At 38.0% G+C, this 23,982-nt stretch overlaps 1 protein-coding gene across 2 annotated transcripts in view; it reads right to left on the reverse strand.

Annotated features, from left to right (window-relative positions):
* LOC126263082 (calcium and integrin-binding protein 1-like) overlaps nt 1–20,587 on the reverse strand; it is a 53,170-nt gene extending 32,583 nt beyond the window's left edge. Inside the window, exons 1-2 of one of the 2 annotated variants that reach the window (XM_049960076.1) lie at nt 20,461–20,572; nt 9,463–9,585 (exon numbers count right to left, since the gene is read on the reverse strand). In XM_049960076.1, coding sequence (XP_049816033.1) covers nt 9,463–9,585; nt 20,461–20,511 — 174 coding nt within the window. In that variant the 5' untranslated portion in view covers nt 20,512–20,572. Of the gene's footprint in view, nt 1–9,462; nt 9,586–20,460 lie in introns of both variants that reach the window. The other variant, XM_049960077.1, reaches the window with a different exon arrangement.
* Between the last annotated feature and the right edge of the window lie 3,395 nt (nt 20,588–23,982).

Here is a 23,982-nt window from a genome sequence, read left to right on the forward strand (position 1 = left end):
CCACTGAAAATTATTTAACCGATTAGAATTGTGTGTCTTGTTTCCATTGGGAACAGAAGCACACTACTGTGCAATTCCACAGCGATTTGTTTTCTTGAAAATGAACCAATACAGTCCAAAAGTATCTGCAGTATAAGTGACAGCCTAAGGAACAACACAGTACTGAACTGCAGAAAATTATGTACTTTTGTGTTGGATCTGTTACCCAGTACAATTTTAAAAACTTTATCCATTTGTGCCATCACTGCCAAGATTTTTGTACAAAGTTAAATGTATGTTATGTAGCTACCAGCCATGATAAAACTGTATGTTGAAGATAGAGGAACAGTCAAACAACTGGTTTCAAGGACCAAACCAGTTTACAACAACGAAATGAATAACATAATTCAATTTGTAGGTGTTTTGTCAGCAAAATATGACAAAAATTAAATTTTTTCCATTGACAATGCCCAATGAGAATCACAATGATAAGCTAATAAGAAACACATTTTTCTGCATTCAAATAATGGAAAATCCAGGATGGAATGTAACAATATTATGAAAAGAAAAGTTGCTACTAACCATATAGCAGAGATACTGAAGTCGCAGATAAACACAACAAAAAGCCTGTCACAAATAAGCTTTTGGCCATTAAGGCCTTTGGCAACTGAAACCACTGTGGTTTCAGTTGCCTGAGACTGCAGTCGTGTGTGTGAGCTGCATTTGCATGAGAGAGGGGGGGAGGGGGGAGGGGGGGAGGGGGGGAGGGAGGGAGGGAGGGAGGGAGGGAGGGAGGGAGGGAGGGAGGGAGGGAGAGAGAGAGATCATAATATTTTTCTGCATTCACAATTTCTGGAACAAATGGGGAAAGTTAACATTTTATAGCAAGCACATGGGGACTTAAGATTTCTGCCCAACAATAAAGAAAAATATTCCAGGAAATTATCCTTAACAGACAGTTCAGAAATCTATCAATGACAAATTTGTAGTTGGTAAATTGTTTTTCTCTCTTCGCGAAGAGAATTAAGTCAATTAACCTTCCCATAATGATTACAAATGCAGACTGGATTAAAAGACAAACAGAAGTCTATATGTCAAAGTTATCATGATAGTGGCTGAATGTATCTGTGCACATATGGTACATAGTTGCTTACATCAGAAAATTTACTGTTACTTGCATATCATGCATCTAATCTCAACAGATATAAACAAACATATACGACTTCTATTCCATGTGGCTCTTTTTTGTGTCATCAGTCTTCTGAATGATAAGATGGTGTCCTACCACGACTCCCTCTACCCTGCCAATTTCTTCGCTCCTCAATTTGTGGAAGGCATTCCACTACTTGTTTCCCCCTACTTTTTTTATACTCCTCAGATTCATCTACTATCACCAAAGTTATTACCTCATGTCTTAGCATGTCCTATCATCTTTTCCATTTTTCTTGTTAGTGTTCTCCATACACTTCCTTCCTTGCCAATTCTGCAGAGAACCTTCTCATTCTTATCTTACCAATCCACCTTTTTTTACAATCCTTCATAGCACCACATCTCAAATGCTTCAGTTCTCTTCTTCCACAGATTCTCCACTGCCCACAACTAACTATGAAACACTGCTGTAGTCCAAACATACGTACAAAGAAACTTCTTTCACAAATTAAGGCTGATGGTTGGTAACAGTGGACTTCTTTTGGACAAGAATGCCCTGTTTACCTGTACTTGTCTGCTATTTTGCTTCTAATGCAACAGAATTCCTTCATCTACTTTGTGGTCTCCAACTTTGATATTAATTTTATCCCTAATCTCATTTCTGCTACTCCTCATTTTTGTCTTTCTTCAGTTTACTTTCAATCCTTATTCTGTGCTGATGAGACTGTTCCATTCAAACGATATTTTAATTTCTCTTTACTTTCAATGAGGATAGCAATGTCATTAGCAAATCGTGTCACTGATAGCCTTTCACCCTAAATTTTAAACCCAAACCTGAACATTTCTTCTATTTCTGTCATTGCTTCTTCAATATATAGACTGAATAGCAGGGGCAGAAGACAGCGTCCCTGTTTTACACCCTTTTTAACCTGACAACTCCCTTCTTGGTCTTTCATTCTTACTATTCCCTCTTGGTTCTTGCACATACTGTGTAATATTTGTTGGTCAATTTGGGGGAGGGGACCAAACAGCAGTCACCGGTCCCATTACATTAGGGAAGGAAGTCAGCTGTGCTCTTTCAAAGGAACCATTCCGGCATTTGCCTGAAGTGATTTACCGAAATCATGGAAAATCTACACCAGGATGGCTGGACGCAGGTTTGGACCGTTATCCTTCCGAATATGAGTCCGCTGTGCTAGGGCAGCTTGCTCGGTGTGTAATATTTGTCTTTCCCCACACTTTAACTCATTTTCCTGAAAGTTTTGAACATTTTACACCACTCCACATTGTTAAATGCTTTTTTAGGTTGAAAAATCCATGGAATGTGCGGTGATTTGTCTTCCATTATCAAACACAGTTCGAAAACTGTACTTCTGGCACCCTTCCTTCCCTCCAAACTGGTTGTCAACTAACATACTCTTGATTTTTTTCCCCCATTCTTCTGTAGACTATTCTTGTCGGTAACAGATGTATGATCTATTAAGCTAATTTTGCCATAGTCCCTACATTTAGATGCCATTACTATCTTTGGGATTGTACAGATGATATTTTTTTGAAAGTCTTAAGTTGTGTATAAAGTTTCATATATTCTGTACACCAACTTGAACAGTCATTTGCTTTCCACAGCACAGAATGATCTTGTATATTTCAAGGGAATATTATCTATGCCTTCTGCTTTATTTGACTGCGAGACTTCCAAACAGATGTTATACTCTGACTACTCCTGGATCCCCTCTGTCTTTTGAACAGACTCCCATTTCTTTTTCTAAAATGTTATCAGATCATTCTTCCATCTGGTATGGACCTTCACTGTACTGTTTCCACCTGTCTGCTCTCTCCTCCATGTTTAAAAATGGAATTGCACTGTTAACACTGACATTTTTCCTATTAATTTCACCAGAGGTTGTTTTGACATTTCTATAGGACTATGCTGAATCTGTCCTAACAACCAATTCCGTTTTGGATTCTTTATATTTTACTTGCAGCCATTTTGCTTTTGCTTCATGCACTTCTTATTTATATCATTCCTAAAGACATATATTGGTGTATTTTCATTATTTTCTGAGCATTTTTGTACAATTCAATATCTTATTTCCTTAGTAGGATGCAATTATGAAATGTAGTTATAGATAGACCCAAATTCATATCAATCTATACTTTTCATAATATTATTGTTATTCCACCCCATGGACTTTCCATTGTTTGAAATACCATATTAGGAATAAAAACAAATGTGTGAAGCTAAATGCACTATTGAAAAGGATATGAACAGGAAAGAGGGCTAAAAATCAACATTTGATTTATAGTGCAGCATAAACGAATACATACATAATTTAGGACAGTTTCAACTTTCAAATCATGCACTCTAATTTCTCATGCCAAACAGCATATAGTAAGATGACAAACGTACAAATTTAATCTAGAATAGTTCTGACTGAGGGCACTTTGTTAGTTGTATCCAGCTATGTGTTGACCCCAACAGTAAGATTCCCAACAAGAATAGAACGGCATGGTGCAACAGCAACTGATAATATATTTCAAAAGTCAACTGTCTTCCATTAAATAAATGTGAGCGCCATAATAAATGGCTTATATGACCACAATGGTCAAATGGCAACAATAAAGCACCCCTATCAATCAGGTACAGGCCTAACTAAGAAAGGAAACTTCAAATTACAAGAAATTGTAAATAATTACTCTATTACATTATTTGGGGAGAATTTATAGGAGAAAAAGTGGGAAGAAGTGCACAAACGACACACACTAGATGATAAAATTTAATTATTTCCAACATAATGAACACAGTTTTCATTTATAACAGGAAAATTTACAGTGGAAGACAAGAAAAATGGTGAACAGCTTTTGGGATTAAAATTCTTACAAGTAGTAGACAGGGAGCTCAGTTTATTACAGAATCACCATTTAAAAATTCATTACAAGCAATAGTTCAATTTTTTCAGCATGCCATCAAAAACATACGAACCATGTATAATGCATAAAAAAGTCTAAGAACAGAATAAGGACAATCTGGGGCCTCATTATGTACAAACATACCCAATAAGGTAAGCGACATTCAACTACCAGATGACAGAATAGCAAGGGAGATGATATGGAATTCAAATCATTGGCTATTAAATCAACTTTTCCTAACAGTAGCTGAAAACAAGAGGACAAGAAATTGGTTCATGAAAAGCAGATCAATTAAACATGTTTAGGCAGGCAATGCATACTCCACAATCCTTACATCACTAAAAAGAAGAAACTCTTCTAGCAATTATCGTATCTTAGGCAAAGTAGGCCTAGTAAAATCTTACGCTGATTCACAAGTGTGATCCTTGGGTCACAAACAATGAGTCAAGATGATTTCCTGAAAGACTGGAGATGCAGAAGTAGCACCAATATACAGAAGTGGAGACAATCATGTGACCTCTCCCCTCGTTGTGCTCTCGATTTCTTTCTTTTTTTCTTTTTTTTTCCAAAATTTAGCTTACAACAAAATACTGTAACATTTCTGGGCACAATCTTAGGGAGTTCACTTTGGCTTCCATAAAGGCTTCTCCACTGAGATGGCAATACATGAACTTACTGACTCCATCCTACTTGAACTAAACAAGAAAAATTACACTGCTAGCATTTTGGGTTAACTTACAGGTCCTTTGATTGTGTGGATAATAAAATGTGGTATCCTATTACGGGTCTTTCCCTTGTATAGGTGGTATCTTAACAGAAAACAGAGAGTCACATTAACAAATGATATGACAAACAAGATTAGATTTTGAAGTGGGAAACCCTTAAAGATGGTGTGCTGCAAGTTTTGGTGCTGCTTCTTCCTGTTACTGGTCTACATAAATTATGTACTTGGTATGCAGAAGGTTCAAAAGCTGTAACATTTTCCAACACGAATAAAGAAAAATAAATAAATTAAAAAAAAAATCAAATTTACTACTGAGGCAGCCAGGAGAACAATGTAACAGGCTTACAACTTGTGCAGTTCCAGACTTATAAAAGTGACAAGTACCATAGACAGATTTTTAGATTAATCATGTGGCAACTACAAATCACTTTAGAAATACAAATACAATATAATATATACATAATTAACAAATTTACAGACATACTATTCATATAATTTATCATATCAGCTGTAGTATCCAAGAAGTCTGAGGGGTTTCCTGGTACCAATTTTGAGGGCACTCTTCCACACTGTGCCTTACCACCAATCTCAGAAAGCCACAGGTGTACTCTGCAGTGACAGTCTTTCTCAACCTGGACAGTAGGTCAACTGCATCTCCTGTGGTTATTCCAGATTCTGTCCTCCGGGGCAGATCAGGTTCCAGTGGTTTGTTGTTGTCATGGAGGAAGCTGTGGGGAATATTATTATAGCACTCTCTCCTCCAACCATTGTTGAGATCAAAGTTATGGTCAACTAGGTTGCTAGTTGTTCTGAGTTGGGATGCCTGCAGTGGAGCATGTTGCAGATTTTCGTATGCTCTCTGAGAAGGTTATCATTTCTTCTTAGGTTAGGTGGTGGAATGAGACTCAGATCAGGTAGCCAGAATACTGAGTGGATTTGATTGTGCCAGTAACAATATGCATTATTTGATTTAGTTGTGTGTCTACCCATAGGTGCCCATATGATTTGTGTGTGTGTGTGGGGGGGGGGGGGGGGAATTAGACTTGCAGTATTTTTAATATTTTGGAAGATGAATGGTGACCTGTAAGAATCCATAAAAAAATTTCCAGTTATGACCCCGTTAGGAACCTACGTAATACCAACTTTTAAACCAATTTCTTAAAAGAAAAGCACCTGACTACACTAATTTTTTTTTCATTTGCCTAAGAGCTGAGGGGGAGGGGGGGGGGGCACAGCAAGACCCCTCACTACCTTGCCCCTGGGCATGGACATCCTTGTATCTGTCAGCTTCATGTGGCTGCTGTTTACCCAGACAAGGCTGCAATACTCTTCCACTGAGTAGACAAGGCCAAGGATGGATGATCATAAGGCTGAAGTGGCTCAACCCTGTATTGTACCACATAACTTCTGCAGATCATTTCTCAACCTCAAGTTAGCAACAGTCTTTGTTAGACACTGTTTAAGTGTAAATCCAAAGTACCATGGATATTTGTTATGGGCCAGACATTTACCTTCAAAAAGTAAATCTAGTTCTTGGTGGGTTACTGTATTACTCAGATGAAAGCAATGACATTCAGTTTTGTTAGGTTTAAGTTGACGTCCCCATTTACAAAAGTACTGTCCTACTTTACGTAGATATTTTTTTAATTTATGTGTGGTAAACTTGATTTGTTTGTGCTGTGTTGCTATCACCCAATCATCAGCACGAAACTTCAAAACTTCCTGGGCTGAGTGGCTGACAGATCTGCAATATATAAGCTAATTAGTAGTGGGGGTAAGGCTGTGCCTTGAGGGTCTCCTAGTTACCAGTTGTGTTAACTGAAATGGTCTGTCAGTCAGAATATTGCTAAACAGTTGTGCTTTTCTTCTGATGGGTAACTACATAATGCATCTAATAGATGACACCCTACCTCCACACAGTATCATAAGATGCAGACAGATCAATAAATACAGTAGAAGTTTTTAATTATTTCTGTGAGTCAGATTCTATTTAAATTATTGGTGAAAGCACTTGGTCCATAAAGCTTCAAAATCTGGCCAGTTCAATAGCAATCTTTGTAAGTATTCTGTTATGTATTCTGTTATGTATTCTGTTATGCAGCAGTGATTTTTATGCCATACTCAGGACGATAACACTGTAAGTTTGAGGTTTACTGTTGGGTTTATGTTGTTGTAAGATGGCAGTGATTCCAATCTGTTTCACAAGTTTTTTGAATGGGTCCTCTTTGTAGAATGTTGGAGAAAAAATGTGTTAGCCTTGTTTTAGCATAAGGTATTTATCACAGTGAAGGAGGAGTTCTGGATGCATATTGTCAAAATCTGGAGCTTTATCTGATCCAATGTCTTATAAAGCAATTGAAATATCTTCAGGAATGAATGGGAGATAATATGGGCTATGATGTGGACCTTCTGCCATTGTGATTCTCAGTTCTTGCTTCACCTGTATGGTATGAGATTGGGAAGTAGGTGGTTTAGATCTTGAGATGATATGTGCAACAACAGCATTCAGTTTTATGAGGTGGTTGTTGGTTATTACTTGATTTGCACCTCCATAGTTGTGTAACAGTGACCGGGCTTTTCTACTTGACCAATTAAAGTCAAGTTTTTCAACAGTGCCCAGCAATTTCTGGCGTGTGTAGTGTCACGATTATGCAGCAGTTTGTCTGGTATTTCCTGCTCTCCAGTTGAAAGGAAGACCTTGTGCAGTTTCTCGCCCTCTGGTCACGCAGGAATCCACTCCTTCTGGTAGCCTCCAGGAATAAACTTTCTTTGTATGCTTAACACTAACACTGTACCCCCAAATCTTCCACAGTTATAGCCCAGGGAAGGAATAAATCTTAAGAGGTTATCAATCTTTTTAGAGAAGTCAGACCAGTTTGCTTTCTGAAAGTTCCAGTGTGGTTGGGAATGGAATTTACCAGTGAGATTTATAAGCCTGCTTCCAATATTACTGGGTTGCGCTGATTGTGTGGAAAGTCATTCAGAATTCTACATGTTGTTGTCAATGGCTGGTGGCTATTGTTTGAAGGTATGAAATATAAATTAAGACTGTCCTCTTGCCTCCATACAGCTGATCTAAAGGTAGATCAGTCCTTAGAATTAAAAATTAGGTGGACATTGTGATGACCTGCCCAGGAAATTAAAGTTTCTCCACTGGAGTTATACTTCCACTGCTCATAATGGCTATTGAAATCACCTGTGTAATTAGCTGAGTGGAAATGTGTGTGAAGGACTTGCGATGGCCACTGAACTGCTGGAGGTTTGTCAATCTCCAATTTTTATTACAATTTCATGCATATCATTAGAGATCACTGACAAGATTAGGAAAGCATTCTAAACTTTTTACACACACAGGTGACGATACCACAGGCTGGATGACAAGTGGCGCCAAGGAGGTTATATCCTAGTATTCCATCCCTTGTCTTGAGTTGATCTACACCATTTGCATGTGTTTCTTGGAATATAAGCCTGTCAATATTAATTTCTAGGCAAGTTCATCTACTGAGTAGAAGGAGTTCTCATTCAGAAATTCTTTTAATTTGTTTTTAAATGCTGGTTGGCTATCTGTTGGACTTTTAATGCTGTTTGGAAAATGACCAAAGATTTTTGTGGCAGCATAATTCACCCCTCTCTGTACCAAAGTCAGATTTAACCAACAACAGTGAAGATCATCCTTTCTTCTAGAGTTGTAACTATGTATTTTGCTATTATTTATGAACTGAGATGGGTTATTAATAAAAAAAAAATCATAGGTGAACGAATATACATATTGCAAATGTACTGTGAATATCCTAAGTTCCTTAAATAAATGTCGGCAAGGTGATCTTGGGCCCTCCCAGGGGACACCACCTTATAGTAGGCACCTTCAGTGCCAGGTGGGAGAGTTTGGATGCTTCGTTGAAGTTGAAAGCTATGCCAGCATTGGTCTCGACAGAGGAACAAGACAAAGTATGTCCCACAACATAGGGCAGGGAGGGCTCTAGAAGCGTAGTGAAGCCAGCTTCCCTAGAGGAGTAAACCTTATACAAATCTGGGTCCTCCAGGTTGGGGGTGGGGCATGGGGTTAATATCCCCATACTGCAAAAAAAAAAAAAAAGAATATTATGGAAATTCAACAGAAGCCTCGGAAACTGGACGGAAAGCATGTATCACGACGCCAGCAAAGGAAACGGATAAAGGATCTAACAGTAGCATCATGGAATGTGAGGACAATGCTTCAGCCTGGAAAAATGAAAGAAATAGCCAATGAAATTTTAAAATTCAAATATGATATCATAGGGCCACAGGAAATAAGAGGGCAAGGGAATGGGCAAATAGATAAACATGAGTACTCATTGGTATATAGTGGACCAGAAGAAAGAACAGGCCAACTTGGAACAGGGTTTATAACAACTAGGGAATTTTAAGAAAAGCTTTCTAGAAAGTGAACCCATAAATGAAAGGATGTGCAGACTCAGACTACGAGGGAAATTTAGGAATATATCAATAGTTAATGCACATGCACCAACAGAGGAAAAAGTATGCTGCACAGTACCTAAATATGACCTGATGCTAGTAATAGCTGATTTTAATGCAAAAATAGGGAGGAATGACCATCCATATGGAGTTTCTGGAAAATATTCACTACATATAGAAAACAACAAGAACAGATACTTACTATGCCAATTCGCAGCAAGGAATAACATGATTATTAAAAGTACCTGCTTTCCACACAAAAGGATCCATCTGGGTACTTGGAAGTCTGCAGCCAATGCAGTAGTCAACCAGATTGACCACATTTTAGTGATTGCACACCACTCCATGTCAGTTACGGATGTACGGAGCTGCAGAGGACCAAACTGTGATTCAGACCACTTTGTGATAAAATCAATCTTGAGAGAGAAACTGTCACCAACAAATGGCAACATACTAGGAAAGATGATGAAATGGAATACAGACAAACTGAACATCCCTTATGAAGTAAAAAATTACCAAATAACACTAAGTAGAAAGTTGCAGGTTTGATGAAGATTGCGGTCAGCAATCGAGGAAAAGAACAGGGCAAGAACAAACGTGCTACAGAGAGAAACCAGAAATAATGTGGACAATATAGAGAATTAAGGAGAAGAGCTAACAGATTGTGCAAGAGAAAGAAAAGAACTAGAAGAATTAAAGGAACAGAGTCAAATAAGAAAGTTCTATCATGCCATAGGCAAAATGAAGAATAGATTCCAACCAAAACCAATGGCCCATTCCAGTAAAGATGGGAAAATGATAAGGGAGGAAGAACAGATAGTGGGCAGAGTATTTCAAAGATACACTAAGCACCAGCATAGAAGATGAGACAGCCACACAGGAGGAAAGAGTGGAGCTGGAAGTAGACAATGAAACCAATGAGGCAAGAAAGCTAACACCACAAGAGGTGTCCCAGGCTCTGCACAAGTCAAAAAACAATCGAGCCCCTGGGGAAGACAACATAACTGCTGAATTTATAAAAACTGGTGGTGTGGCTGTAATAAAGGAACTGCACACAGTAATATCAGATATCTGGGAAACACAAACTATGCCAGATAATTGGAATAATAATCCCCATTTATAAGAAACGGGACAGAACAGCATGTGAAAACTATAGAGGTAGAACACTCCTAAACACAGCTTATAAGATCTTCATAAGTATATTAAATGAAAGGATACAGAAGTGTGCAGAAGGCATAGTAGGGGAATATCAGCGTGGCTTTTGACCAGAAAGAGTAACAACTGATCAAATATTTGCGATAAGACAAATGATGGAAAAGTTCTATGAATATGATATAGATCTGCATTTCCTACTCATCGACTTCAAACAAGCCTTTGACAGCATAAATCGGCAAGAACTACACAGAGTACTGAAAGAAGTTGGTATATGTGCTAAACTAATAAGACTAATCAGAATGACAATGACAAGGGCAAAAGTAAAGGTCCTTAGCAGAACAACTGACAGCTTTGACTTTAATAAAGGTGTGAAGCCTCGCTGGAAAAAAACATTAATGCTGGGGAAGATTGAAGGAACTAGAAGAAGAGGACGTCAGAGGATGAGATGGATCGATGGCATCACAGAAGCAATGTGTTCCAACCTGGAAGGTCTACGGGAGAAAGTGCAAGACAGAAAAAAGTGGCGTGATTTGGTTCATGGGGTCACGAAGAGTCGGAACCGACTAAACGAATAGAGAGAGAGAGAGAGAGAGAGAGAGAGAGAGAGAGAGAGAGAGAGAGAAGCAAGGTGACAGTCTCTCCACTGTCCTGTCCTGTTAAATATAGCCCTGCATAGGGTAGTAAATAAAATCAACAAAAGAGGCACCATATTTATGAAAACTAGCCAGATATGTGCATACACTGATGACATTGCTGTAGTAGGAAGAAATATCGATACACTCCTAGAAACATACTGGCCACTGGAAAAAGAAGCCTTAAAAATTGGCCTCATAGTAAATGAAAACAAAACAAAATATATGGTAATGTAACAACCTGAGGCCAGAAGAACCCCTAAAAACCTAAACATCACTGGGAAATGCTTCAGAGGAGTATCATCTTTTAACTACTTGGGAGCCCATATAACAAATGATAACAGTATTGGAAAGGCTATAAGGGAAAGAATACAAGCAGGAAACAGAGCTTACATTGCAAATATGCAACTTTTCAAAAATAGCCTTGTTACAAGAAAAACTAAACTGCTAATATATAATTCCCTAGTCCGTCCAGTTATCACATATGGTTCAGAGGTATGGACGTTGACAGGACACGATAAAAATGCACTAAGAACCATTGAGCAGAAAATTCTACGCAAAATCTATGGGCCAATAAGGAAGGAAGAAGGCTGGAGAATACACTACAATGCTTAATTACAAGAGTTAATACAACGCAGGGACATAGTAAAATTGGTGAAATCACAGCGAATACGATGGCTAGGACACTTGGAGAGAACAGCAGAGGATAGAATTCCAAATAAAATGATGGAAGGTGTGATCCATTCAGTTAGGCATAAAGGGAGACTTAGAAGTAGATGGATCAATGAGGTAATAATGGATATCACCAGTATGGGAGCCCGGGGGTGGAAAAGAGCAGCAAATAACTGAGAAGTGTGGAGGAAGATTGTTGAAAAAACCAAGGCTCACCAAAGGCTGTAGCACTACTGAAGAAAAGGTAATCTTGGGTAGGCTCCAGCTGTTATTCAGATTACATGCTTTCATGGCCCCCCCCCCCCCATGAACCATGGACCTTGCCGTTGGTGGGGAGGCGTGCGTGCCTCAACGACACAGATAGCCATACCGCAGGTGCAACCACAACGGAGGGGTATCTGTTGAGAGGCCACACAAACGTGTGGTTCGTGAAGAGGGGCAGCAGCCTTTTCAGTAGTTGCAGGGGCAACAGTCTGGATGATTGACTGATCTGGCCAGGTAACACTAACCAAAACGGACTTGCTGTGCTGGTACCACTAACGGCTGAAAGCAAGTGGAAACTACAGCCGTAATTTTTCCCGAGGGCATGCAGCTTTACTGTATGATTAAATGATGATGGCGTCCTCTTGGGTAAAATATTCTGGAGGTAAAATAGTCCCCCATTCAGACCTCTGGGCGGGGACTACTCAAGAGGACGCCATTATCAGGAGAAAGAAAACTGGCATTCTACGGATCGGAGCGTGGAATATCAGATCCCTTAATCGGGCAGATAGGTTAGAAAATTTAAAAAGGGAAATGGATAGATTGAAAATAGATGTAGTGGGAATTAGTGAAGTTCGGCGGCAGGAGGAACAAGACTTTTGGTCAGGTGATTACAGGGTTATAAATACAAAATCAAATAGGGGTAATGCAGGAGTAGGTTTAATAATGAATAAAAAAATAAGAGTTCGGGTAAGCTACTACAAACAGCATAGTGAACGCATTATTGTGACCAAGATAGACACGAAGCCCACGCTTACTACAGTAGTACAAGTTTATATGCCAACTAGCTCTGCAGATGATGAAGAAATTGATGAAATGTATGATGAGATAAAATAAATTATTCAGGTAGTGAAGGGAGACGAAAATTTAATAGTCATGGGTGACTAGAATTCGACAGTAGGAAAAGGAAGAGAAGGAAACGTAGTAGGTGAAAATGGATCGGGGCTAAGAAATGAAAGAGGAAGCCACCTGGTAGAATTTTGCACAGAGCATAACTTAATCATAGCTAACACTTGGTTCAAGAATCATGAAAGAAGGTTGTATACATGGAAGAAACCTGGAGATAGTAAAAGGTTTCAGATAGATTATATAATGGTAAGACAGAGATTTAGGAACCAGGTTTTAAATTGTAAGACATTTCCAGGGGCAGATGTGGACTCTGACCACAATCTATTGGTTATGAACTGTAGATTAAAATTGAAGAAACTGCAAAAAGGTGGCAATTTAAGGAGATGGAATCTGGATAAACTGAAAGAACCAGAGGTTGTACAGAGTTTCAGGAAGAGCATAAGGGAACAATTGACAGGAATGGGGGAAAGAAATACAGTAGAAGAAGAATGGGTAGCTTTGAGGAATGAAATAGTGAAGGCAGCAGAGGATCAAGCAGGTAAAAAGACGAGGGCTAGTAGAAATCCTTGGTTAACAGAAGAGATACTGAATTTAATTGATGAAAGGAGAAAATACAAAAATGCAGTAAGTGAAGCAGGCAAAAAGGAATACAAACGTCTCAAAAATGAGATCGACTGGAAGTGCAAAATGGCTAAGCAGGGATGGCTAGAGGACAAATGTAAGGATGTAGAGGCTTATCGCATGAGGGTTAACATAGATACCATCTACAGGAAAATTAAAGATACCTTTGGAGAAAAGAGAACCACTTGCATGAATATCAAGAGCTCAGTTGGAACCCCAGTTCTAAGCAAAGAAGGGAAAGCAGAAAGGTGGAAGGAGTATATAGAGGATCTATACAGGGGCGATGTTCTTGAGGACAATATTATGGAAATGGACGAGGAGGTTGATGAAGATGAAATGGGAGATATGATACTGCGTGAAGAGTTTGACAGAGCACTGAAAGACCTAAGCCGAAACAAGGCCCTGGGAGTAGACAACATTCCATTGGAACTACTGACAGCCTTGGGAGAGCCAGTCCTGACAAAACTCTACCATCTGGTGAGCAAGATGTATGAGACAGGCGAAATTCCCTCAGACGTCAAGAAGAATATAATAATTCCAATCCCAAAGAGAGCAGATGTGAAAATTACCAAACTATCAGTTTAGTAAGTCACAACTGCAAAATACTAACGCAAATTCTTTACAGGGGTAAAATACAGGGAGTGAAAGGCCATTTACAATTCCTACAGAAACCAGATGGCAGTTATAAGAGTCGACGGACATGAAAGGGAAGCAGTGGTTGGGAATGGAGTGAGACAGGGTTGTAGTCTCTCCCCAATGCTATTCAATCTGTATATTGAGAAAGCAGTAAAGGAAACAAAAGAAAAATTCAGAGTAGGTATTAAAGTCCATGGAGAAGAAATAAAAACTTTGAGGTTCGCCGATGACACTGTAATTCTGTCAGAAACAGCAAAGGACTTGGAAGAGCAGCTGAATGGGATGGGCAGTGTCTTGAAAGGAGGGTATAAGATGAACAGCAACAAAAGCAAATCGAGGATAATGGAATGTAGTCGAATTAAGTCAGGTGATGCTGAGGGAATTAGATTAGGAAATGAGACACTTAAAGTAGTAAAGGAGTTCTGCTATTTGGGGAGCAAAATAACTGGTGATGGTCGAAGTAGAGAGGATATAAAGTGTAGACTGGCAATGCAAGAAAAGTGTTTCTGAAGAAGAGAAATTTGTTAACATCGAGTATTGATTTAAGTGTCAGGAAGTCGTTTCTGAAAGTATTTGTATGGGGTGTAGCCATGTATGGAAGTGAAATGTGGATGGTAAATAGTTTAGACAATAAGAGAATAGAAGCTTTCGAAATGTGGTGCTACAGAAGAATGCTGAAGATAAGGTGGGTAGATCACGTAACTAATGAGGAGGTATTGAATAGGATTGGGGAGAAGAGAAGTTTGTGGCACAACTTGACTAGAAGAAGGAATCCGTTGGTAGGACATGTTCTGAGGCATCAAGGGATCACCAATTTAGTACTGGAGGGCAGCGTGGAGGGTAAAAATCGTAGAGGGAGACCAAGAGCTGAGTACACTAGGCAGATTCAGAAGGATGTAGGCTGCAGTAGGTACTGGGAGATGATGAAGCTTGCACGGGATAGAGTAGCATGGAGAGCTGTATCAAACCAGTCTCAGGACTGAAGACCACAACAAGAACATGCTTTCATGCAATGAATACTTTTTCTCTTAATGATGAATCACCCCAAAATATGATGGCATATGAAAACAATGTATCAAAATAGGCATAGCAGGCTAATTTACTGTTATATTTATCACCAAAATTTGCAACTGCCCTAATTGCATATGTATTTGAACCTAATCGTTTCAGCAGATGATCAATGTGTTTCTTCCAATTCAATTTCTCATCAGTGCACAAACCCGGAAAGTTTAAATATTTTGCCTTAGCAATAGACTTCTGTCCGAAGCACATTTGCCAATGGTGTTATGCCATTTACTGTACAGAATTGTATATACTGTTTTCTCAAAATTCCATCAGAGTCCATTTGCAGAGAACCACTTAATTTTCTGAAAGACATTATTTACAATTTCCTCACCTAATTCTTGCTTGTTGGGTGTGATTACTGTAATTCTATCATCAGAAAAAAGAGCTATCTTTGAATCTTCATGAACATAAGAGGCAAAAAAATAAGGGACCCAAGACTGAACCCTGTGGGACACCATTCTAGATACCTCCGCAGTTAGAAAACTCTGCTGATTTTTGCATACTATCTGTACTGTTAATTTCAGCGATCTGCAGTCTTCCAGTTAAATATCAAAAACTATTTTTGCACTGTCCTACTCATACCATAATACATAAGTTTATCTATAAAATTTCGTGATTCGCAGGCAAAAGCTGTTTAGAGATCACAAAATATCCCAATGGTTGATGTTCGGTTATTCACAGAATTTAATATTTGACCAGTGAAAGCATATATAGCATTTTCTGTTGAAAAGCCTTTCTGAAAAGCAAACCTACATTTTGTTAGTACTTCATTTTTACAAATATGTGAAGCTACTCTTGAATACATTACTCTTTCAAGAATTTTGGATGAAGTTTTCAGACATGATATTGGGAGGTAGTTTTAGCATTGGACCTGTCCCCTTTTTTAAGTAATGGTTAAACAACAGCATATTTTTGTCTGTCTGGAGTGAGCTAGCTGTTTCAGTGAGCTAGTACACATAGGGCTGAGAATCCTACCCGTTGGGAACAAGCTTTTAGTACTCTGTTGGAAATGCCATCAATTTCATGCGAACGTTTACTTTTGGGTGAATTTATTACTTTCCTAATTTCAGTAGAAGAGGTGGGTTGAATTTCAATTTTATCAAATTGCATAGACACTGCCTGTTCCGTATACAGTCTTGCATTTATAATGAGTAGCTGGATCCTACTTTCTTTACAACACTTAAAAATGATTAATAAAAATATTTTCTACTTCTGACATTTTGTTAACTAACTTTTCATTGAGTCTGATAGAAATACATTCTTCCTGTGCTATCGGTCACCCAGTTTCCCTTTCAACAATATTCCAAATTGTTTTAATTTTATGATCAGAGGTGCTAATTGCAGACATAATGCACATAGGCCTACTTCTGGACTTTTGCATAATTTTTCTTCATATGGTGTAGTAGTTTTTATGAGGTTTGTTTCTGGATGATTACTCCTAATTTTAAGCTATATTTCCCTTTTCTGTTTAGGGCCTACAATATTTTTTTATTCCTTTAGTAAGTCATGGCATTATAGATGTTTTCTTACAATTATGTTTCGCTGTTTTCTTAGGGAACCTTTTCAAATATACTCACAAAGGTATCAAGAAATAGGTTAAATTTTAGATTGGCAATGTGTTCCTTGGACACCTCATCCCAGCCTAAATGTTCCAAGTTTTCCCTAAAATTTGAAATTGTTAAATTATTAACTTTACACTATTTTGGAGGACTGTTTCGTGTTATTGTATGGAGTTATGCCATACACTGTAACTAGAGCCTGTTCATCATAATTAGACAGACCATTCTTAATAGGAAAAGTTTATTTGTTTAAATTTATCTTGGACTGTAAAAAAACATTATCTAGATCAGTGTGCTGCTTTCCTGTACCACCCGAGTACGAAAATCAATAACTGATGTCAAACTGAAAGAACTAAGTAATATTTATCATACTTTCTATTGGAATGTTAGAAGAAAATCTACATTGAAATCCCTGCAAACTATAATTTGCTTCCATCTGTCTAGTTAGTATCACAAAGAATCCAATTTTTTCAAAAACAGCTGAATATTTCCCAATGGGGACCTACACACAGCTACAATTATAAAAGTACCATTATTTGGACTAAGTTTGTTAATTACACTGTTCGACATGGGTTCTATTTCTGATATTAAAGTATGTGCTTCTAGACAATTTTACCGTGGGAAATTCAAATATGTAAACAAAATATCGTTGTCAGGGATACTTTTTATGTAATACGTATATATATGTATATTCACAATTCATGGCAAACACAGAGACGTTATAGAGAAATACTGTTATGCTGCTGCATCCAGTAGTGATAGAACGTGATAATTTCTTGTGCAAAAGCAGGTGGGAAGAATCAGACATCATTAGGTTACTGCTGCCACACCTATGTCATTAAGACCACCTGAAACATCTCATTAACTCGAACGGCGACAGCCGGTCGCTGCCTCGGCAGTAAAGCTTCACGCCTCCTAGGGGCAGTTGCAGTGGTGTTAGCCGCAATTTGTGTCAGTCTTAACAAGTGGGTGTTTTGGCTGACAAGTGACTGTCTGTCATATTTCTGAGCACGGTTGAATTTTTTAGTTCCTGTGTGTAAACTGATTGAGCCTGGTGCTGAAGGTAAAACGACTGCTTGTTTTTACACATCAGCGTTCCTCTAGTTCCCTACTATTAATTTAATACAGGTATATTACCAAAGTGGTATTTTTAAATTTGCAGAAATGCCATGTCATTGTGGATGTCGATAAAAGCTGGAAAACTTCTGCTACATCTGTGGGAAGTTCACTTTTGCCAGAAATAGGAAGAAAATTTCTTCAGTCATAAAGAAAACATGCAAACATTACTTTGGAGTAGAGGTTGGAGACCAAGATAAAGAATGGGCACCACATTTCTGTTGTGCTAAGTGTTACTGCAAACTAATTCAGTGGTGGAAAGGTAAAGAGAATGTGGCGTTGTTTGCTGTTCCCATGCAAAAAGTCGAAGAGGCACATTGTTTACCCAGATCTTCCTTCAGCGAGAATGCCAGTTCAGCATTCCAACAACCTTCCAGTACCTTCAAGAGCTCGAGGTCAAATTCTGAATGACAGTGAAATAAGTAGTACTAATAAAAACACAGATGATGATTCTTTATATCACTGCACAGAGTGAGTCATCACCACATTTGTTAACACAGGCAGATTTAAATGATTTAGTACGTGATCTAGGACTAAGTAAACAAAAGGCGCTGCTGCTAGGTTCAAGATTACAAGAGTATAATCTACTGCACCAAAGTACTAAAATCAGTGTGTTCAGGCACAGATAACATGCCTTTATTTCTTATTTTTCAACTGACGAAGCACTGACATTTTGCAATGACGTTGCTGGCCTGATGAAAGTGCTGAACTTCACTTATATTTCACATGAGAGGAGACTTTTCATAGATGCATCGAAAACAAGTGTGAAGGGTGTTTTGCTCCATAATGGAAATAAAATACCATCTGTTCCAGTATCTTACGCTAGTTTGACAAAAGAGAATTACGAATTCGTACAAAGGATACTAAACTCATTAAAATACAATGAACACAAATGGAAAATATGTGCAGATTTCAAGGTAATTGCTATGGAACTGGGAATGCAACAAGGCTACATAAAGTATGCATGTTTTCTTTGCGAGTGGGATAGTCGAGACCAAAATTCTCACTACGTGAAAAAGAAATGGCCTAGGCGAAGAGGGAAAGTTGGCGAAAAGAATGTACAACGTGAAAGTCTGGTAGCTCCTGAATATATACTACTTCCACCGCTTCGCATCAAACTTGGCCTGATGAAACAATTCGTGAAGGCCATGGATCCAACAGGCTGTGGGTTTGTATATCTAGCTACCAAATTACCCCGTCTTTCAGCTGCAAAAATAAAGGAAGGTGTATTTGTGGACCCACAAACCAGAGAGCTGCAGAAAGATGCAAATTTTGAAGCATGTTTAACTGATAAAAAACCGCATGGGACTGTTTCAAGATGATGTCGGAAAACTTCCTCGGAAGAAGAAGAGCTACTAACTACAAAGCAATGGTGAAGGATATGATCAAAGCATATCAGGATTTGAAAGGTACATATGATGGACTCATCTGGACTACTTCACAGAGAGTTGTAGTGACGTATCGGATGAACATGCGGAAAGATTCCATAAAGACATTTCTATCATAGAAAGGCACTATGAAGGGAAATGGGTACCTTCTGTGTTAGCAGATTATTGCTGGAATATCATTCGAGAGAAGAAAGATTCACAATACAAGAGAAAAAAGTGATGTGCATTACAAGGCAGTGGCTCATTGTTTGTCAATTTTCTGTAATTTCTCATGTCAAATAAATGCTTCAAAGTGTATACACAAAGGTTACTGTGTTATATGTTAGATCCCAGCCTCCATTAATGTGATGAACTTATAACATCATAAAGATGTGCATTTGTTTGTCGAATTTCACCTCACGTTTGCTGCACTATATCAGAAACTGAAAAGAGAAATAAAATTGCGATTACTCATAAACTATCCCTGACAGAAAAAAACCAAAAACAGTTTTCAATTCAGCACTAAAATTACAACCAGGATCACAATACTTTTTATCAGAAATAGAAAAAAAGTTTTTTTTTTTTTTTTTTGTAGAACAGTGTTATTCTTACATATTTATTTTCCATTGCCGGTTTCAAGTCACCTGGCGATTTATCATTATATGATACATCGCTAAGCGATTCGAAACTGGCAATAAAAAATAAAAAATTGAAGAAGGAAACAAAAGGGGACTGGTTGCAGTAATTTCCGGGAACCTTCAGTCGTCACAGTCGCACTGTTCACATCCATAATGGATAAAAGTTTTGAAATGAAAGAATACTGCGTTATGCACTCCTATCACAATTTCTCAGAGTACGTTGACTCGGGAACGTAAATTCCGCATTAACTCCATGACAAAAGCTCTTGGCTTATCCAGTAGGGCCTCCACAATAAAGACAGCTGATAATTAATAGCTGATGGAAAAAAACAGCGGCCGAGTAGGACAGGAGTGGTAGTCATGTTTTTTTCCAAAGTAGTTTTTTTCTCCTAACATATAATTAGTAAGTAATTTAGAATTTAGTCACCAATCTGAATATATTAGCGCTCGTCATAATTTGTTGTTAACATGAATTAATAAGACAACAATCATTGTTTCCCAATGTTAATGCAAAACTTGATACGTTCCACATTCGTGTAAGCTCTCCTTCGCGATGGGATTTATAGAAGAAGATGAATGAAAGGAAGGAATGAGTTACTTAAAACTGTGCACATTTATCACCACACCGCTGAGCATATCTGAACTATTTTTGTCCCATACTGAATTTTTTACCTGATAATCTTGCAATTCTTCTTCTGTGAACTGGCTTTTCCCCTGCCCCATCCTCACATCCACCGGAAAACCACACCTTTCTCCTATACCACGTATCTGTCAACACATGCTTATTGCTTTCTAATTGTTTTCACCTAAAATTCAAAGACACTACAACAGTTGTTGACAGCAAACCAAAGATCTTCTTGTGGTAACAAACTGCATTCTGTTTATTTTCCAAGTATTTTCGTATTACTTCTGTATGAGAGGACATTATTATAGCCCATATTCATGAAGCTAAATTATACGCTAAAGATTATCAGGAAATAAAATTAAAAAAAAATTCAAATGTGATCGCACAATACCAGTAATACCAGCAAGAATGAGGCACCGTTCCATTTGATACTGTGTGGCGTTGCTGGACCGCTCTGAATTAATGTATAGAGTGTTTAAAATAATTTCGTTTCTTTATTGATCACCCAGCATACTGTCTGCGAAATAAATTCAAGGGGACGCAGCCGCCTGCTAACACAACATTTGGATGATGTACCTCATCGCAATTAGTAGGAGTTCTGAAGCTACTGAGGTGTCAGCTTTTTTTAATGTCTTTTTCTTGCTGATGAGCTCTATACGACCACTTAAAAAATCCCTCCTCCCTCGGGCGAAAGATGGCAGCCCACTGTAGAGCATTATCTTGGATGTGTTACTGAGGTTTTCCAATTTATTTCTGTTTATTGTATTGCCGCAGAAAGCAATTTTTACCTTTGCTTCTAGATGCGTCGAATATACAACATATAGTTTCAGTATGCTTTATAATATAAGTTGTTTCACACTTGACGAAAAGGATGGAACGGAACTTCAAAACATTCCAAAATATATTTCAAATGGCTATATTCACACAGCTCGTCAATGGGATGGAACGGGTCATCAGTGTTAATGGTTCTTGCTGAGAAAGTTTTACGGTGACGCTGATGAAATGAGCGGTGCCGTCGCCTGTTAACATCGGAAGTTAACCTGTTTTCATCGTGCTCGCATGTATAATAGTAGTGGCTTTTGCGCTATTGCGTCTTGTAAGTCTTTATTTTAATTTTCTGCTTTGTTTTCGTGACGCTCTGCAAATGTTCCATAACAACTTGGATTTTTTTCCATTGAGAGGCCAGATATCTGAAAGCGAAAAATGATTTAGGTTTTACAATAACTGGATGTAGAAAAGCACTCACTGTGTTTAAATAAGAACAAAAATCGATAAAGCAATTTTAATTGAACAACCTTTTTACAGTAATGAAGTATCCAGGTTATTGATGGAAAAATGTGTTTATTTTTGTCATTATTTGGTACTTAGAAAAAAAACACAATGTATAGTCTTAAAAATATAGTGTGATGTCTTCGAATGTCGTTAGCAAATAAATGTCGATGTTTTGAAATGTTGGACGAAATTTTTCTTCTTATTTCATTTCTCAGCAGTTTAACACAAAAACTTAATCAAGAACTGCCCTTATGAAGTTTGCCTCTGTCATTAACAAATTTTATTATTGCTCGTTCCACAATTCCGATATTATATTCCTACTTTAGCATCATGGAAGGTGACTCATAACTTCACTTTCGCTCCATCAAGTGTGAACACACCATTATTTGACAGTGATGTTGCCTGCCACTTCATTCCCTTCTGTTAAATGCTACATGAATCAGTCCTTAGTCTTAACCATAGATTAAAGAGTGAATAAAATTAATTTTTAGAGTGACCGTGTGTTAGTTTCAGGAGAGTGAAAAGTCAGACTATTTGAGAAGTGACCGATGCAGATCAAGCATCGTGAGGTTGATTCACACTTAACGGAAATGGATAGAATGCAACGTTAAAACATTCCACAATATTTTTCAAGTGTCACGATTCACACATGCTGTTAACAGAATGGGATGTCAATGTAAAGGTTCCACTGAAAGAAAATTTTGATGTTGATGTTAGGGGAGAGACAATGCCATTGTCTACTAACACTGAAAGATAATCTACTTTCGGCAGACTCACCAGTGTTACAACAGTTGGTTTTATTCTGTTGCATCTTCCTAGTCTCTTTTTAATCATTTTGCTTCAACATATTGAAAATCTTCCACACTGATTTGCATATCATGCCATAACCATTCTTCAGCAAGAAAGGCCAGACGTTTAAAAGCGAAAAATCATTTACGATTTACTATACCTGGACAGAGAAAAAGCCTGCTCTGTGCATAAATAAAAACATAAATGTTGATGAAGCAACTTTCATTAAATAAACTTCTTTTAAACGTTTTTACAACTCTATTTAAGGAGAGATATACATTAATATGAATCATGTTAGAATATTGTTCAAGTGTGTAGGATCTGTAAAAAATAGGACCAACAGATGATACTGAACATATGGAAATAAGGCTGGAACAATTGCTGATAGGTTGTTTGACCCATGAAGAGTGTTGTGGAGATGCTGAAGAATCTGAATGGGTGGATACTTGAAGATATCCTGAGAAAGTCTACTTACAACTTACCAAGAATCAGATTTACCTCATGAATCTACGAATATGCTACAGGAGCATGTATATCACTACCATAGGAATCACGAGGACAAGATTAAACTAATTGGAGTGCACAGAGAGGCGCTTAAATAATCAATGCTTCCTGTGCTGGATACATAAATGGAATGGGGAAGAGGCCTAATAATTGGTACATTGGGAAGTAATCTTTGAGACACTCTTTACAGTGCTTAATAGGGTGTAAATGTAAATCTGAATGTAGATGTAGGTACCAATTGGCATGAGAACGATGTCAAGGATGCCTTGCATTTAGGAAAACGTGGAATGGGGGATTAATTTGGAATCTTTCGCCGGTGGAAAGACTATCACGACACATTTTCAATTAGAGGCTTCATGGATGACATTCAGACGCATTGTTCAATATGCCTTGGACAAATATGTAAGGGGCATGGTTGTGAGAGTTATGAAAGATGCATTATGGTTCAGTAGTCATGTCAGAACATTTCAGAAAATTTGTTACGAAAGCAACAAGAGCTTCATCATAGTTTTGAGCGAATTAAAAGCCTTCTTGACAAACAAAATGTGAATGATGGTAAAATGAACTCAAAAAGACCAGAACAAAAAATTCCAGTTAAACTGAATGTAAAATTTTGTTAACCGATGTGATCAAATCTCCTAAGAATTGTTGGTCCTATGTAAAATCAGTATGCAGATCTAAGTCCTCTATGCAGTCGCTCAGTAACCACAGTGGCACCAAAACAGAAGACAACAGTGAAAAGGCTGAAAAAATAAATTCAGTCTTCTGAAATTGTTTCACAGTGAAAGATTATAATACTGTTTCTGGTTTCAATCACCACACAAAGTTGAAATAGCAGCTGTTGAGATAAGTGATAGCAGATGAAAGCAGTAATGATCAGCAAACAACGAAAACGCATCTGGACTTGATGAGATAAATGTGAGATTCTACAGAGAATGTGTGAAAGAACTTGCTCCCCTTATAGCAGCAGTTTACTGTAGGTTGCTGGAGCCATGAAGGATACC

This window comes from Schistocerca nitens, chromosome 6 (assembly GCF_023898315.1).
Source record: "Schistocerca nitens isolate TAMUIC-IGC-003100 chromosome 6, iqSchNite1.1, whole genome shotgun sequence".
Classification (NCBI taxonomy): domain Eukaryota; kingdom Metazoa; phylum Arthropoda; class Insecta; order Orthoptera; family Acrididae; genus Schistocerca; species Schistocerca nitens.